We start from the raw sequence: 18,378 nt of genomic DNA, 5'->3' as shown, positions 1-18,378 counted from the left end.
TTAATATGTAAGTAAAAAAAAAATCATAATTAAATAATTTAACACTCGCCTTGTGCACTTACTCTACGGCAGCCACGTAGTTTTACCGAGTAATGACTAACCATCACTTCTTAAAGCACAAATGTATCACAAGAAATTATTAGTAGATTTGCCTCAGCCTAATCAACTCTACACTACCAGGTAAATGAAGTAATAGTGTACCTTAATTTAAAGTTTAAAATAATCAATATACTACAGTATAGTGAAACCTCTATATAATGGACTACATGGGGAGGGAAATCCATTATATCAAGGGTTTGTTAGAAGTGAAACCTCCATCTTACAAACTATATAGAGATGAAAAGTCATTACTATATCGAGAAATCCGTCATATGGAAGTTTCACCATAACACCTGTTGACGACGGCTTGGTACAGTACTACAGTGTTGCACCGTAAACCAACAACTACTGTAATCTACTGTAAACAAAAATACTGTAATCTACTATAAACTTTTGTACACCCAATCTTTCCTCCTCATCGACTACAAATTTTTTTTTACTGTTTGTATACATATGAGTATAATACAACTAAGTGTATAGATAAGTATAATTTAACTGTGTATGTATAAAGATGAATATAATACAACTAATATGTATATATACAATAAATATATCACACCAATGGTACGATCAGCTAATGTAATTATCAACTTTCGAGACATTTTTGTTTATATAATACTTGCCTATAACATAAATTCCTTTTAGGCCATAATGACTCACCTATTGTACAGTTTGGTGTGTGTGTGTGTGTCACCAGTTTTCACGGCTGTAGTTAAGTTCCCTGGCCACTGTGATAACTTCCTGGCCACTGTGACAGCTCCCTGGCCACTGTGACAACTCCCTGGCCACTGTGACAACTCCCTGGCCACTGTGATAACTTCCTGGCCACTGTGATAACTCCCTGGCCACTGTGATAACTTCATGGACACTGCAATAACTCCCTGGCCACTGTGATAACTCCCTGGCCACTGTGATAACTTCATGGACACTGCAATAACTCCCTGGCCACTGTGACAACTCCATGGCCACTGTGATAACTTCATGGACACTGTGACAACTCCATGGCCACTGTGACAACTCCATGGCCACCTCATGTTATTTATAGAAAGAACCACAAAGGTCAGGGTTAGGTTAGGTTAGTGAGGTTGAGGAAATAAAAGAATTTATTCATTTACTGTTTTGAAAATTCTCTTTATTTCCTAAACCTTACAATCCTGAATATAAATAAATAAATTCTCTTAAAACCAGTCCTAACTAACCCCCGTCTAGTGCCATATATACACAACACAATGTATATATGTATGTATGTATGTATGTATGCATGTATGTATGTATGTATGTCAACTTGTACTGTCATTTGTAATTCTAGTGTTCAATAATTGGCCGGTTCCTTCAAGCTGTGTAGAGACTAAGGCAAGAGAAGATATGACCAGTGACCACATTACTTTAGTTTATACCAGGGACCACACTACACCAGGGACCCCATTACTTTACACCAGTGACCCCATTACTTTACACCAGTGACCCCATTACTTTACACCAGGGACCCCATTACTTTACACCAGGGACCCCATTACTTTACACCAGGGACCCCATTACTTTACACCAGGGACCACACTACACCAGGGGCCCCATTACTTTACACCAGGGACCACACTACACCAGGAACCCCATTACTTTACACCAGGGACCACACTACTTGAAAAAAAAAATAATAAATAAATGATCTGGAAATGCATCGACAAAGGAACTCTCGTAATAAATAATCACAAGAGAAATACTGCAAGTCTATGAACGTATACTAATGAAAACAACCCACGATTACTATTCTAATAACACTCACCGGACGATTAGTCGAGGCATGGGTTAATTTGGCGATCTACAGACTGAGGACGAGAACACATTATGTCTGGGGTGAGGAGGTAAGGGCAAACCTCAACAGCCAGTCACCACTACGTCATAGGGAATATTCTCTGCCAGTTTATCTGCTAACTCCGTCGATTTACGTCACACGATGGAATATTTAATGCTCGACGACACACTCTTATGAATAGGCCTTGCAACACACTCTTGAGAATATGCCTAGCAACATACTCTTGAGAATATGCTCAGCAACACACTCTTGAGAATAGGCCTAGAAACATACTCTTGAGAATATGCCCAGCAACACACTCTTGAGAACAGACCTAGAAACATACTCTTGAGAATATGCCCAGCAACACACCCTTAAACCGAGATCATATTTAATCCTCGCACCTTACATAATTACGATCACATGTACTCAACAAATCACGAATATACCGACATGAAACTTTACACCAATAATTCACTGCACACAAACAAGGGAATACGGAACTATTATTACATTTTCTTTAATTCTATGAGACGACAAATCCGTGAGTCTCGACCCCAGAGTATAAAAGAAAGGCCTGGACGGTAAATGTTTGTTATGCACCGCAGATTTAAGAGTGTTTTGCATTAGCCTACACCTAACTTATAGCCTCTTTAGAAAAATATTACACTACGCCCATAATCTACGGTAAAATATGTCTTGGTACAATGGATGACCGCACTACGACATACCTTACACCGCGGTTCGGTCTTTAACATATCAACATAATCACACAACTCAACGAGGAACAACACATAAAAAAAAAAACTTCCGATTATGACTGAACGAGCATCACATCCAAGTTGGTGAACCACGGGTAACACCAGAAAGACTAATATTACGGTATACAAAACTCGATAAAAAATAACTTCACTTAACATGTTAAGTTGTACTAACTAGTGTAGAACCTCAATCGTCGGCGAGATAACCTGAGCATAAAGTAGTCTGTCTTGTTCGTGATTATGGGAGCAACGTCACGAATGTCAGTGAGTAATGTGTCTTGTTCGTGACGTTGGGAGCAACATCGGCAGGAATAGCAAAGTGATACTGAACTCTGGAGTCTAAGTCATATACACTCCTACCTACCCTAACCTAATCTTTACAGTCAGGGCCACTGCTTAAAAATGAGGTAGGTTAGGGTACTGTAGGGTACACTAAGGTAGTGTAGGTTAGGTTAGGCTAAGTTAGGTTTGGGCTGGGAAGAGTAAATTAAGTTAGGAGAGGATTGGAAAGTTAGTTAAGTTAAGTTAGGCTCGGGCAGGCCAAAACACATCTGAAGACCCGCATACAGTATATACATGTAGTGTTAATAAGCAGCAACAGCAATATAATATATAAAAAAAAGGGGGAAGAAAACGAAGAAAACAAAAAAGCCTCGAACACATGTAAAAAAAAAACTACAGTCAAATCAGTAACTCTTCACCCAAATTGACTTATAAAACTCTGTTTACCCTTCTTGTAATGATACTCTCTTTATTGTAGCCTTATGTACAGCCTTATTAAATTATAGTTTGATAATAATATGTGTAGTAATGGCAAAATATTAGTGGAATTCTTTTTATGTACAGTTTATCCTAGAATTATTATTTTTTATCAATTCAAATTAATATTATCAACCAACTTAATGATCCTTGTAGGATAATATGAGGAGAAATTAACTTAAAGTAATAATATGAATGTTAATATGAGTCAAAATTAACTTAATATACTTGTATGAATGTTAATATGAGGAGAAATTAACTTATCAACCCATTCTGTCTGATCATATGAGAAGTATGTACTTAACTGGCTGGATACTATTGTTTACCTGACCTGGAAAAGTTACATCACCCTTCATATATAAAAAAAAAGATTGAATAAAAATGCTGTAGTATTTTGACTACATTTGATTGTGAAGGATGAAACCACGAGAGCCGCTAACTCCCACACACACTTACAGCTTGACGGGTGACAGCTTTCTGCCACCGTCTACACCGTACATGTGATAAATGACCAACTTTCTATAATGTCCCTCAACTATATGTAAATTTTCTGGGACAGTTATCACTCTGGTGAATCACACACACACACGTCTCCACACATTGTACCTCACCACACACGTCTCCACACATTGTACCTCACCACACACACGTCTCCACACATTGTACCTCACCACACACGTCTCCACATACTTTACCTCACCACACACGTCTCCACATACTTTACCTCACCACACACTGTACCTCATCACACACGCGTCTCAACACATTGTACCTCACCACACACGTCTCCACATACTGTACCTCACCACACATGTCTGTCTCCACACACTGTACCTCACCACACATGTCTCCACACACTGTACCTCACCACACATGTCTTCACACACTGTACCTCACCACACATGTCTCCACACACATCTGAAAATATTAAGTTTCCTCCACACTGTCTCCTCATGTGACAGAAGACATCACAAGCATATATTTGTGCACAAACTCCTGAGAATATCCATAAAATAAAGTTACTTTAGTTCTAAGTTTCAATAAAAAGGAGGACACAGAAGAGAAGTCTCCCCCCTCCCAACTAGTGGACAGGTCCATTTTCTCTGAGGTAACAACAAGAACAACTTAAATCTTCTAATTAGTGAGAAAAATAATAAAAACTTATTCGTGGAGCTAAACTTGCAGGTACTGTACTAACTAAGAGAGAGAGAGACTGGAGGACCAACAAGGGATTTGCCTCACTCATATTCCTTTGAACTTTTGAACTTTAAAATAGGGGTCAGCCGACAATGGAATCACAGTTAAGCGGACACTCGAGCACCTTCAAATTAAAACTTTCCTTATCAAAGCACATCTTACAAATAAAGTATTAAGCAAAGGTTCTGAAGCATCTCAGGCACTTGGTGGGAAGTGTCCTAACAACATTTATACACTGCAACTTTCTGCAGTTGTGGACACCTACCAGAGGCTAGAGCTTCCCCCTATGATAATACTATACATTCCTACGTCCTCTTCAGGTTTTGGAAATCATCCAAATAGTTAATGTATTTTAAAGCCTCAAGATTAGAGCACCATATGTCACTCAATGATCCGTGTGGGTCAGTAAGTGGTCCTGTACTGTACTGTGTCAACCTTGAACAGCACCACCATATTTATTATATATTCTCTTCACTAATAAGGAGATTTCATTTTGAATTTGCTCAAGGCATCCTCCACCAGAACACACACAGGCACCTTCCTCTATAACACACAGGCATCTTCCTCTATAACACACAGGCATCTTCCTCAGTGGGCCACATCACAAGGGGCACTTAAAGAGATCATATAAATTTAACCCATTATATACTGTAGTGTGTTACACTGTACCATCATATCACCGGGTTAGCATAATCTACCACAAAATGTTAAGGACATTAATTCTATTGAGATCAACCTACGGTGAACTGGGGAAAAAAGTTAACAATTTGAATATATATATAATGCTAAATCTATCACATTAAGGGTGTGTTAACCAAGTTGGTACATAAGCTAAATCAGACTACTGTACACCATGTTTATAAAAAACTCCCAAGTGCCCCTGTAGTAATATGTACACTTTCAAACTTTTGTCATCACTCTATGGCCAAACCACTTAGGCTTGTTCTTGTGCGTGTAGCTGTTGGCGTTCCTCGATAACTTGCGCGGGGCCACGTTTGGGGGGGAGCAGGAGACAGGCGGAGGCATCTGAGAGTGGACGTAGTGTGGGGGAGTGGTCGACTGGTACACGTAGGTGGTACAAAAAAATTGCAGAGGTAGTTCGGGACACTGGCGATTCCTGTAGTAGGGCGGAGAATGGTATCCCTTTTGATGGAGATTGTTGGGATTGCTCATGAAACAATAGTTGTGTTGATTCTGGTAATTGATAAACCCGCTTCTATTCTCAGTGTTGCCATCGGAGGTACTTCTGGTGGGCGAAGTTTGGTCTTTCTTACCGTACCTGGAGTATGACTTGGCTGGGGTGGACTGTGTGCTGGAGGGAGGACTTTGTACATTGCACGAGTCCACGTTTCTCTCCTTCAACACATCTACTGACTGTAAGAATAGTGACAACCGTTACTTAACATGCTGTAAAGTAAATCACATTACCTAACATGTTATAAAGTAAATCACATTACCTAACATGTTATAAAGTAAATCACATTACCTAACATGTTATAAAGTAAATTGTGTGACTTAACCCCTTGTGAACCAGATTGCCTCAGGAGCTGAATAAATTTGCCTGACGTTAACCAAACAAAAAATTGGAATTGTCGTCCCCAAAGTGAAGGTGTTAAGGACAATTATCATCAAGTTGGAGGTTGTAATCCATTCTGGTAATGACTGTTATACTAAGGGGTTAGGGGACCTGAAAAATCCTTTGATAAGTGATCGATCATATATCAATATTAATAACTTATGGAGGAAAACAGGTTCTGTGCCCGAGAGCCTTAACAAGCTCTATATCCTGCTGCTGTAATAATTAAAAAATGTCTAAATACAACAAGATCCTCTAAGTCAAAAAACCTCATAAGTCGGACAAGCTCTGGCTGTTACTCAATAAACGGACATAATATCAATAAATTTATACAAAATAAAGACAAAAACAATAAATTTATATAAAACAAAGATTTATTTTCATTCATATTACATGATAATGACGTACGTCTACAGTATTATGTTGTGATCCCCAGCGGCCACTACAAGTAATTTGGTGTAAACATAAATAATTACCTTCTTTCTTTTTGAACTGTTACATGTGCACACAATCTTCCAGACAGAATGTACCAAAAAAATATCTAATAAAAAATAAATAAGTATTATCATAGAGTCAAAAACATATAAGATGCACCCCCCCCCCATTATAGCAGGGAGTATTTAGGAAAATATTTTGTGTATATTCCTCCTGTAGCCATAGTTTTCTTATATCAATATTTACAGTACCAGTAAATGTGAGGAATAAATACAAATAATACCAAAAAATAAGTTAGAACAAAAAATACTACAGTATATTGACAATCCAGAAAATAAAAGCCAAGTGAAAGTTTAACACAGTCACCATTTGCATATACAGTACAGTAAAGCCTCGAATAACGATGTTAATGTGTCCTCCAATATTGCAGTGTAAGGCGAGTTGTCTTATCGCGAATCATTAATTACCATTAAAATAAAGCAATAATAATGAGATGCATTCCCAAGTGTGACCTTTTCATATCTTTTGTGAGGCTTTTTACCCTCTTTTCCCCAAAAAACAATACAAGTACCGTAATGAAAAGTAAAAACTATATTCTTTAAATAATTTTTCTGAATTCACCTTATACAATATAAATGAATTATAATATGGTCACACAAGAGGAGATGGGACGCCATTGTTTTCGTTTGTGTTTACAGCCGGGAGTTCGGGACGATAGTTCTACACGAGAAAATGAAGAAAATAAGAGCCTGGTTGTAGCTGTAGTAAATTTAATGTAAAAAAATAATATATATGTTTTAAGTAAAGTTATTTAATGTTAATAAATGGAACAATCAAAGTAACTAACCACTAATGGCAAAGAAAAAAAAAAAGAGATGGATTGGGAACGCCAACATAAACGTGCGCACTCAAGGATACCGCATCATTTATCTTAAGAATATGTACAAAAGATTCATTATTGTTTATTACTGAATGTGTATTTGATTGAATTAATCTTTATATATGCGAAATGAACAATACAATTCATTAATACGTAGAATATTAAAACACACAAGAGGATAAGAGACAACATTGTTGTCAGTGTTTACACCCAATGTATACTGTACGTGCGCACTCAAGGAAACAGCGTCATTTATCTTAAGAATATGTACAAAAGATTCATTATTGTTTATTACTGAATATGTATTTGATTGAGTTAATGTTTATATATGTGAAATGAACAATGCAATTCATTACTAATACAAAGAATATTAAAATACACACGAGGAGACAAGACGGCATTGTTTTCGTGAGTGACAATGGTTCTACATAAGAAACTGAAGAAAATAAGACCCTGGTTGTAGCTGTAGTGAACTTAATTTTTAAAAATTGAATACCTGTATGTATGTTTTAAGCAATGTTATTTAGTGTTAATAAATGGAACACTAAGAGTAGCTAACCACTAATGGTGAAGAAATAAGGTGAGACGATTGGGAACGCCAACGTATGAACAGTAAGTGCGTACACAGGGCCAGATTCAGGAGTGGGCAAAGTGGGCAGCTGCCCAGGGGCCTCCACAATCTGGGGGCCTCCACATATCAGGGCTGGTCGACTTGAAACCACATGAATGACTCCAGTCATGTCTCACTTTTGTGTGTGTGTGTGTGTGTGTGTGTTGGGAATTTGTACACTATCAATAAATATACAGCTAATTAAAAATTTCTCAATGTTCTAATTTCCTCAATACAACTGCATATGGCTTCAAAATTCCCCAAAGAAGATGTTTAGGCTCGCTTCACTCGCCACCCCACCCTCTCGGGTAGTTATAATGAGGGGGGCCTCCACAAAGAGGATGCCCATGGGCCTCCACAGGTCTAAATCCGGCACTGTGCGTACATGTGAAAACGTATCGTCATTTCTTAACATATGAATATGAAAGCAGCACTTATTTACTGTTCATATATATTTTAAATAATATTTACGAATGTAAAACTAAAATTCTGTTCACCAGAGGCAGTAAAGTCTTAACATAAGGACAGCCAATGAATACAGTATTGTGCGAGTTTTTACTCAGATGACGAAGTCATCAGGTTCAACTCTAGCTGTAGCTTTGCATAAAGCTGTTGCTGAAACTGTTACTGAACCTGAAGTTGATGGTGTAGCTGCTTATGATGCTGAATTTGATGGTGTAGCTGAAGTTGATGGTTTAGGCCTTCGAATAATAAAGCTTTCGAATGAACCTAGCACAGCTGCTTTCTTTTCTCATTACACATTTTTATGTAGAGGTCATTTGCATTTATTCAAATTTTAAGGCTTTGTTCTGTTAATGGATCCACTCCAAAAAATATGTTCATTGCTTGCTCCATATAATATCCAAAGACCTCTCACCTTTTTCATATCGTTTTAGCACATCTAGTTTCTTGGCTAAGCTTATACACTTTCTATTAGCTTTTGAAACAACACTACCATCACTTGCTCTCTTGCTCATGCTGAATAGGGATGAAAAAATGCTGTAAGAAACCCGAGAAAGTTTTTCTCCTGATCCTGTTCCAGATGCATGAAAACAAAAGGCCCGCCAAGCTCAGAGTGTTGTTTACCACTCATTAGCAAGGCAGCTTCTTTGCTCAAGGCGCTCTTTATCTTTTTTTACAGTAATTTTTTTTTATAATACATATCGGGATTTAGTTCTTATTTCCCTGAAAATGTAATTTTATTTTATTTTTATTATATTTTGGTCGTAAATACGAATGAAATAAGGATGTAAACTGAATTGAGTCCTAAATTATCTAGGGTTTCAAATACGAAAGTTGTTGGACGAATCGTTGTTATCCGAGGCTTTACTGTACAGGGGCCCCCCAAATTTGCGGGGGTTAGGTTCTCAAAATGGCCGCTAATCGCCAAATCCACGAATAATACAGTATTTATAAAATACAGGTAAAAGAAATAGCTGTCCTAAGGGCAAACACATAAAGGGAATATACATTTCTTTGTACACAAGTAACCCCCCAGTCTACAAATGTTATTCGCCATTTTGAGAACCTAACCCCCGCGAATTTGGGGGGGCCCCTGCACTAAGTTAAGTTATGGTGGTTAATCTTAAAGTAAAATAAGCTGAGGTGAGTTAACTACAAGTGATCCCTTATTACACAAAACAACAACACTATTTCCCACACAAACCTTTAACATGCCAGACGGTGTTGAGTTTGGCCGTTGTATCTGGTCCAGGTCAAGACTCTCCATGGAGTTCTCCTTGGAGCTGTCCCCAAAAGAGGCGATGGTAAAGCACGACCCCTTCTGCTCACCAAACCTGCAGCAAACTTCCTCCGGGTCCACCCATATTGTCAGTTCCACTGGCAGTTTCAGATCGTTGTACTTGAGGCCGCAGTCTCTCGCAGCTTGTTCTATGGTTGGTTCTTTCCTCGTATTATTGTTCATTCTGTTGTAGGGATAAGTTTCCTTTAGTTGTGGGGTGCTGGAGTTAGAGTGGTAATGAACCTTTCACTACAATGAGAGGGACTGGACCATGGCCCTCACTACCAAACATGGCAAGTTAACTCTGGGTACTACACTTTACTCCTGTACTAACACTGAACCATGTGGGTCTTAACAAGGTAACCACGACCAATAGTCTCAATAAACTGATAACTGTGGAAATAAAGTATTATAAACTAAGAAAACACTTCTCCCGCTCATTGAGTTTTATGGGATCACCTATAGATTAGCCCCACCTCATATGACATATCCTAATGCTACTTGGGTTAGATTAAGTTAGTATTAAGGCAGTTAATAAGGTGAGGACTGGATGCTAACCACTTAGGTGTAGGTTAGGTTTGGTTATGGGATCTATAGTCTGTTCACTCAAAGCTTACAACTGAGGCCTAGGGTCAGTTTATAGCAAGGCAGATGACTGGTTGGCAGACACACCCAAGGAATCATAAGAGGTCTTTAGTACTGTATTTAATTTATTGTATTTATATCAGGATATTTTAAGGGATAATAACTCTTAATTGTTCATCTCTGATAATTTCCAAAACTGGGGAAGCAAAAATTAGCTACTGAAATGCCCTGGTAACATAAATATCTTGATGACCACAAGAAAAGGATTACAAAATTTCAGCGACATTCTCCACAACGAGGAGGAGGAGGCATATACGTCCCAGAATTTGTTCATGTGTGTGTTCTCTTCATGATATGTTCATTACGTAATGAGTTTCACACTACTAATATTAAAGTCATTTGTTGCTCTAAAATAATTATTAACTTTGTTGCTCTAAAATAATTATTAACTGAATAACCTTTCATACAAATGGGCAACACTGGCATAAATGTGGTGAGTATAATTATTTTACATAACACTGTACTGTACTTTTTTCATTTGTTATTCATTTCAGCCAAACACAATTAATATATACTGTGCCTATTAATTTTGATGTCCAATTTTAAATCCATAAATTGTTCCTGCATGTCCCTGAGCAATAATCCAGCAGTATGTCATTATTTTGTTTCAAAATATATTAATATTTTAACTACTTGTTCATAATTTGTTCACACAATATTCTTATGAAAAACTGTGTTAGCATTAATTCATTTCTGTTGCTACTTAACATTGTGTTCCACCTCCATAAAAGAGTCTGGTAGCTGCCAGATACCACTTTCTGATTTAAAGTTTCTGCAAATACTGACAACATTTTATTAGGGCAATTTTACAACTGGCATCGTAACAATTTAAGTCAAGTATTTGGGCGATGTCACACGCGTAAATACGGTACACGCGAGACTCCCCGATAACGTCCACCAAGCTCACCTTAAACAACGATAGCCCTGGCCCTGCCAAGGTCGCTCAGGATGCCAGTGGTTCCTATATCGTTCCTCTAACAACTCCTTCAGCCTCTTCTCAAACTTGGACATGGCGTCGTCTGTCACTTTGGCACTTCCCCTTACAAGTTTGGATAAGAAGAGTGTGGCGGCGCTTATCTCGTCTTTCATGGTGGGTTATATGGCAGCGTTCCTGAGAATAAGTCAGCTTGTGTAGTAGCCGGGGGCAGATCACACACATGAGTGATGACACTTGGGGGTTCTTCTTCCTCTACCTTCCAACCTGTTGACCAAATAAAACAATAAACACCGACCTTCGCACACAGTACAGGAATGATAGTCAGTAAAGATTCGTTTTTTGCCATAATGAGATTAACCAAAATAGCTTTGCTTATGGTTTTTGTGGTGATTTGAAAGAAAATAACTGCTATATTCACCAGTAAACTTTCTTTATAAGCGATAATTGTGACCCCTTCAACACTAACAAAACAAAAAATAGTTTCTTACAAAGTGGGCAGCAGGGCTTTAAAGATAAGAGAAAATGTTGTTAAAATAAAAAATAAAATAAATAAATAAATCTTTTGAGGCCCTACCTAACCTTCCCTAACCTATATTATAACCTACTCTACCAAAAAAAATCATATCTTATTTACCTAGTGGCAGCGCATCTTATTTACCTGGTGGATGCGCATAAAGTGATTCTGTGAACCTGATTTCGTACACAATAAAATATGTTTAACGGTACATATTTTAACGGGATATTTTAGGCATACATCTTTCACATGAGCTTCACGTGTTCTCCTATGGGTGATTTAAGCATTAGCAAAAAAATGTTCTATCAGTAACCATTCATGATATGGCTCCTTTGTGACAAAAACACCGAAAACGAGAAGAGAATAATCACTTATGTTCTTCCTTTAGTTAAATTAGATAAGTTCTGGGAGGGTCAGGTCGGGTCGGGTCAGGTCAGGTCAGGTTCTGAATTGTTTGTTTGGTGTTTTTTATCCCACAGTTTCCCCTCATCTTCAAAACTGTCCATTTTATGCAAATCATTGTCATGTCCCATTCATTAAGCATAAAATTTGGAAATAAAGGTCATATTCTTTCACATCACCATTGATAACATAAGGAAAACCTATTAGGGTTATTTGAGGTACAGTATACAGGGTAGGCTTTACCTGCCTTGTAAAAGATTCAATTCCAATTATGACATAACAATGAATCTTTAACTGATACACTTTTGTCGCATCACCACAAGACTAGTCGCAGATTATTTCACCCGATGATCAAGCACCCTATACCATCGGTTCCCAAACACGGTCGCAAGGTGCATAATAAGGGGTCACTGGAGCCACCTGGGTCTTGCAGCGGTCACATGTGATTTTTCTTAGTCTAGGTGTGAAGGAGCGAAGGACGTGGTCTATAGGTGCCACTTCGTTAAGTCAGGATCACAAATTATGGTCAAGGGATTAAAGCAGTTACTCTCCTTGTGTCAGGTCAGGTCAGGTCAGTCTTGCCCTGATGACACGTTACACAACCTAAGTTCCACACTGAACTGTTCTCAGCTCAGTTCACTCTCTGCTTCCCATGGATGTAGACAGAAAATGGCAGCAAATTTCAACGATAGATTTCCACGAGTTACTTACCGAGTCCATTCATTTTGTTCAGTGTGGCTCTTTTGTCCTCTAAATGGTAGAACAAGAGACAAGCTAACAATGAGCCAAGGGTGAATTATGACGTCTATGATGACAGTAAAGTTTTGGGTGAATTTATCAATGAGACATTCAGTGGTTAAAGGTCAAGGTTCTGGTACAATTTGGAAGCATCTATGTCTGTGAGGCAGCTTCCTCATCAATGGTGATTATAAATAATTATTACCATAACTGTACAGTACAGTATATCAGACTTTAACTTAGATAATTGTAAGTTATGTTGCTTAACCACATACAGTAATTATACCCCCAAGTATTGAACATTATATGATGGTATAAACATGAGAGTTGTAACCTGTTTCTGCCAGTGTTTACTTTTAGCCAATCATATTGATGTGTTTCATAACACTCCCCAGCGCTGCGCTCTGATCGACGCCTACGCTCGGAGTTTGTACATTGTGCGTCACATGGTCCAGGCGGCTCCTTTATGTCCACAAAAAGCATAAAATTACACCATAACATAGCACGTTCTTTCTGCTTAGGTAATTATTAACGACTGATCCATCACCGATTTTTCATAGAAAACTATTAAAAAACATCACAATATCACTGTTTTACGGAGGACACTGTCATAGTTTGTGTAAATGTGTTAAAAAAAATGGTAATTTGTAATTTAAACCTAACTTAACCAAAGTTAATAAGAAAAACAAGCAGCAGAAACGATGTTAGAAGACCTCTCCAATCTAACCAAACAAACCTACCTAACCTTACCTAACTTCCTAGCACTGGGGCTCTTCCTTCGGCATATTAAAGAGGTAATTATTAACGACTGATCCGTTGCCGATTTTTCTTAGAAAAAAATTAAAAACGCTGCAATTTCACTGTGTTTTATGGACGGCACTGTCGTAGTTTGAGCAAATGATTTTGGTTAATATATAGGACTAACCCGCAAGGGCTGCATAGCGCCGATGCGGTCGTATCACCTCGCATCCAGAAAATGCCTCAAATTTCACCATATCATAGTAAGTTCTTTCTGTTTAATATACCGGGGAAATTAGGTAAGGTTATGGAGGTTTGTTTGGTTTGGTCTGTTCTTCATAGCCACAAATGTTAATTAACGTTTATTTTAAAAATATCAAATTTTTAGCATATTTCCACAAACTACAACAATGTCCACTATAATATAACAATGAAAATCCGGCGTCTTTAAATTTTGTTTCCAATCAATTTTGCTCGCAGGTTAGTCCAATATAATTACCATGATTTTTTTAAGCCTACATATCTACCAAACGAAGCATTTGCATAAGAAATTTTCTATCAATAACATGGTGAAAATAAGAGAAAGAAAATAAACACTAAAACAAATAACTGGTTTGCTGGTCAGCCATTAATATTAACCGTTTTCTAGAAATAGAAGTTAGGACATAGGTAATGTTAGCACATAATTTCAGCCACTTTTTTTCCAAACATAATACAGTATTCTCTGGGTATTTTTTAACCAATTTTCAATTTAAAACAACAAACGCTCTTGATCCGAATAATTACCAAATTACCTTAGTACAGAAAATCACAAATTTTTCTTTTTTTACTAATTTTAACATTACAGTTCAGTCAGTAGTGCTAAAACCAACCAATGTCTGATAGTTTTATATCACACACAAGAAAAGAGACTTAATAAAGAGATTAAAAAGGTATTAATAATAGATCAAGTTGTTGAGATAATTAAACCATCTTGTAAAGTATATAGTTCCATAATCCTTAAAAGTTCACTAAACACCTCCACACTCACTCGTGCACTACTTCACTTTATCATAACACTAAACCCCAGCACACAGCACACCAGGGATAATAATACAGTTATTACGCTGTACTACACAAAGACGTTGTTTACTATACATCAACCTCGTGTTGGTTCACCCATAAACACCACCACTATAAATCTCCATATTTTGCCTTATTTTTCCGTTATTTACGTCAGGTTAGTCTTCTTGTGTACACTAAATCTTCTTTTCTTTAATGGGGTTATATATGAGTGGAGGAATATGCTCTTAGCGCCATATAAAACGGTTAAAACTGCGTAAAACCTCACCAATCAAATCTCTTCCACTTTCCTCGGCCCTGATGACATCTGCTAGCAGGTAAAATAACGCGGGGACTTACATCCACCAATCGCAAGCCTCGGCACAGTACACATAACCAATCACAGCCTCTCTATTATGTCGCTTGAGTAAGACATTCTTTACAGATGTGCCACATATAGTGTTACTGCGCACATTATAGGCCAGATAACGGTGTGTTTTATGGAGACGTGGCACCGTTGGGTCATTGCTTGTGCATGTACCGTAGACCAAAACAGACGCCACTGATTGACTGATGATGGGGTATAATCCACTGTTGACTGAAGTACATCCATTTTATTCACTCATTACCCACTTTCTATAAATTACTCTCATTTAATTCCAAAAAGAACACATTAATTACTAAATATCCAAGATAAATTACCATAATTCTCTCAAAATGAAAACACAATATGTGTCTTGACATTTTTCTTTACAATTCTCCATATTGTGTCTATCTAATTTCCTCTAATTACCATAAAATGCAGTTCAGAAATAAGTAGGTTTTATTACTCCCAGATAAGTTTTCATAATTATCTCAAGGTGATAAGATACAATGGCGATAAAAAAAACACAATCAAGGTGAATCCTTGGTGAATATTTTGATACCGTGAGATAGGTGATAAGCATTAGGTAAAATCGTCATGCACGGTTACATTAACTATGCCGAGGCAAGGAGCTCTATAGCCAGTGGCCTGTGTTTTGTGCATCATCGTAATCGTCGGAAATTTCGTATTAATAATATATCAAGGATTTTTTAATAGCTATGAAACTAAAACCAAAATATATTATAAGGAATTATGATTTTTTTGGCACCACAGACCAGTCTCCACTTTCTGCTTTTGAGCTGCCTCCTTAAATATGATTTTCGTTAATATTGTGATAAATAATAGCGTAATTTAGTTGAGAACAGTATTAGTTGTGTGACGCGTGGTGAATGAGAGAGCAAGTCACACTACATACATGAGTGTACTGTACGCGCTACTTACCCTCACTCTATCAGCGTATCCTCAAACTCAAGAAGATTGTTTGCATCATCTGTTGTAAACACTGAGGAAAAACTGTTTCATGTTCCCGCCTTAACCTGATCAGTCTGCCCAACTATCATCTTCAAGCCTCAGGTCAGGTACGCCGACACGTGTTTTTAATTTCGATTTTGCATAACGCTAGAAAGCCTACAGCAGATTTTATCGCTGGAGCTGATTGCTTGGTAGAATAAGATACATTCAGGTAATATGTTGCTCTGTATTATTTATTTTCTTATTTTCTACAATTGTAAATAATATTAAGTGTTGATACATATAGAGGAACTAGTACTACAATCAATTAATTTCAGTCTCTGTGACTGCTGCGCCATCTCTCGAGACACATAATAAACGTACATGGTGCTTTAAGAGAACGGATTTATTTTACTATAACTTTCTTTTTACTATTTACGACGTCAAGGTTCCTCATCATAGAAAACGTTTAGATATCGCGTGAACGATCTTGTTCATTAGCAGTAAACGTTTTTATCCTTATCATACATTGCATAAATATACATGATTGTATTTTTTAACTTTTATCCTCTTCACCACTGATCGGCTTGTTAGCCGCCCGGGCGATCGGTCACGTCTCTGTTACACACTGTTGGCAAATACTGGGCATGCACCGGCTCCTGAATGTACCTGAACCCGCTCCAGTGTTGGTCAAGTCTTGTCTTGAAAGAGCTCACACTCGGTGCCGTCACAACACTCTCTGGTAGATTGTTCCAAGAGTTTACAACTCTCACTCCGAAAAAGTTTGCTCTCACGGTTTTCTGGCCTTGCGGCTTCTTCAATCTTGAGCTGTGACCCCTTGTGGGGCGAGCGTCCGCCAGCTCCAAGTAAGGACACTCAACTGAGTAGCGCCCCCTGAGATGCTTATACACCTCAATTAGGTCGCCCCTTGCCCGTCTGTAGTATGAGCTCGGCAAGTTCAGGCGCTCCAATCTCTCAGGTTATCTGAGGTGCCGAAGTGCAGGCACCAGTCTGGTGCCCAACCCATACCGATGATTTACGGATTATGGTTTATAGACAGAATTTCACAGAAATAAGGTAAATGGGACCGTTGTTTGCTTATGTATATATTTATATATTTATTTGTTCATGAACAAATACACTGCCCTGTGGTATCCCGCTTGTGACAGGTACAGATGATGATTTCGTGCCATTAATCACCACACACTGCTTGCGGTCATGTAGAAAGTCTTCTATCCACGCTTGGACATTTCCCAGAAGTCCGTACCCTTCCAGTTTGATTTTCAGCCTTTCATGGGGTACACTGTCAAAAGCCTTGGCAAAATCTGGGTATATATTGTCGATATTACCACCCTGTTCCAGAATATGGGTCCAAATATCCAATACCTTGAGCAATTGTGTTAAGCAGGAACGCCCCCGGCTGAAAACCGTATTGGCAATCCTTTACAAGGTTGTTTCGTAGTAGATGTTCCATCGCGGCATTTCTGATAATACTCTCAAGTACTTTACATATTATGCTGGTCAGGCTCACCGGTCTATAGTTGTTCGTGGAGTGACGATCGCCCTTCTTAAAGATACACACCAAGATCACATGAACTCCTTTTTCATGCATCGCCTTACCGTTGTCCGTCTTTAGGGAAGAAATAAAATGTTAGATTTCTGTTATTCCTCGCGTGTTTCCCGCACACCACAGCCCGTGATCATGTTGCTCGGAAGCCATGATTGTATCTGCCGCCACTTAAGGAAAAATATCAGAGACGTGCCCGATCGCCTAAGCGGCTAACGAGCCGATCAGTGGTCAAGAGGATACAGTAAAAAAACCCGCCAAAGCCCATCCTACACGTGACGTCACAAACGTAAACAAACAGACGGTAGAGACATCTGCAGGGGAGTTTGTTCATTAGTGGGAGTCAATTGGTAGTCCATAGAAGAGCTACGTCCTGTGCATCTTCCTTGCTGATAGTACTGTTTGCTTGGTTTCCCCAAGGGAATATTTTTTCCCTAAATTTATTTTTGAAACTCCCCCAAAAAGCTTCCAATTATCCTATAATATCCTATATCCTTTTCTTCAGTGGTGTAAATTCTGTCGCTATCACAATGTGTTATTTGCGGTTTTTACCAATAATCCATTAATAAATTTATAAAGGCATCACTCAAAATGATGCCAGATCTCTCCACCATCTCCAAATCAAATGAGA

At 38.1% G+C, this 18,378-nt stretch overlaps 1 protein-coding gene across 1 annotated transcript; it reads right to left on the bottom strand.

Annotated features, from left to right (window-relative positions):
- Positions 1-1,205: 1,205 nt before the first annotated feature.
- On the bottom strand, positions 1,206-15,242 carry LOC121879784 (protein BTG3-like). Its single transcript, XM_042386572.1, has 4 exons — positions 15,155-15,242; positions 11,403-11,696; positions 9,776-10,034; positions 1,206-5,982 (listed from the first exon to the last, which is right to left on the bottom strand). The coding sequence occupies exons 2-4, from the start codon at positions 11,582-11,584 to the stop codon at positions 5,509-5,511; spliced, it is 915 nt and encodes a 304-aa protein (XP_042242506.1). The 5' UTR covers positions 11,585-11,696; positions 15,155-15,242; the 3' UTR covers positions 1,206-5,508.
- Between the last annotated feature and the right edge of the window lie 3,136 nt (positions 15,243-18,378).

The sequence above is a fragment of the Homarus americanus genome, unplaced genomic scaffold, assembly GCF_018991925.1.
Source record: "Homarus americanus isolate GMGI-L3 unplaced genomic scaffold, GMGI_Hamer_2.0 scaffold42643, whole genome shotgun sequence".
In the NCBI taxonomy this organism is placed as follows: Eukaryota; Metazoa; Arthropoda; class Malacostraca; order Decapoda; family Nephropidae; genus Homarus; species Homarus americanus.
The sequence above is the reverse complement of the archived record's forward strand: the minus strand, read 5'-3'. Positions and strand labels throughout refer to the sequence as shown.

Coding starts and splice junctions, on each gene's coding strand:
- LOC121879784 (XM_042386572.1), bottom strand. CDS start 11,584: ATGAAAGACGAGATAAGCGCCGCCACACTCTTCTTATCCAAACTTGTA. Junction 10,035..11,402: donor CAGGGCTATCGTTGTTTAAG/GTGAGCTTGGTG, acceptor TCCCTACAACAG/AATGAACAATAATACGAGGA. Junction 5,983..9,775: donor CACCGTCTGGCATGTTAAAG/GTTTGTGTGGGA, acceptor CTATTCTTACAG/TCAGTAGATGTGTTGAAGGA.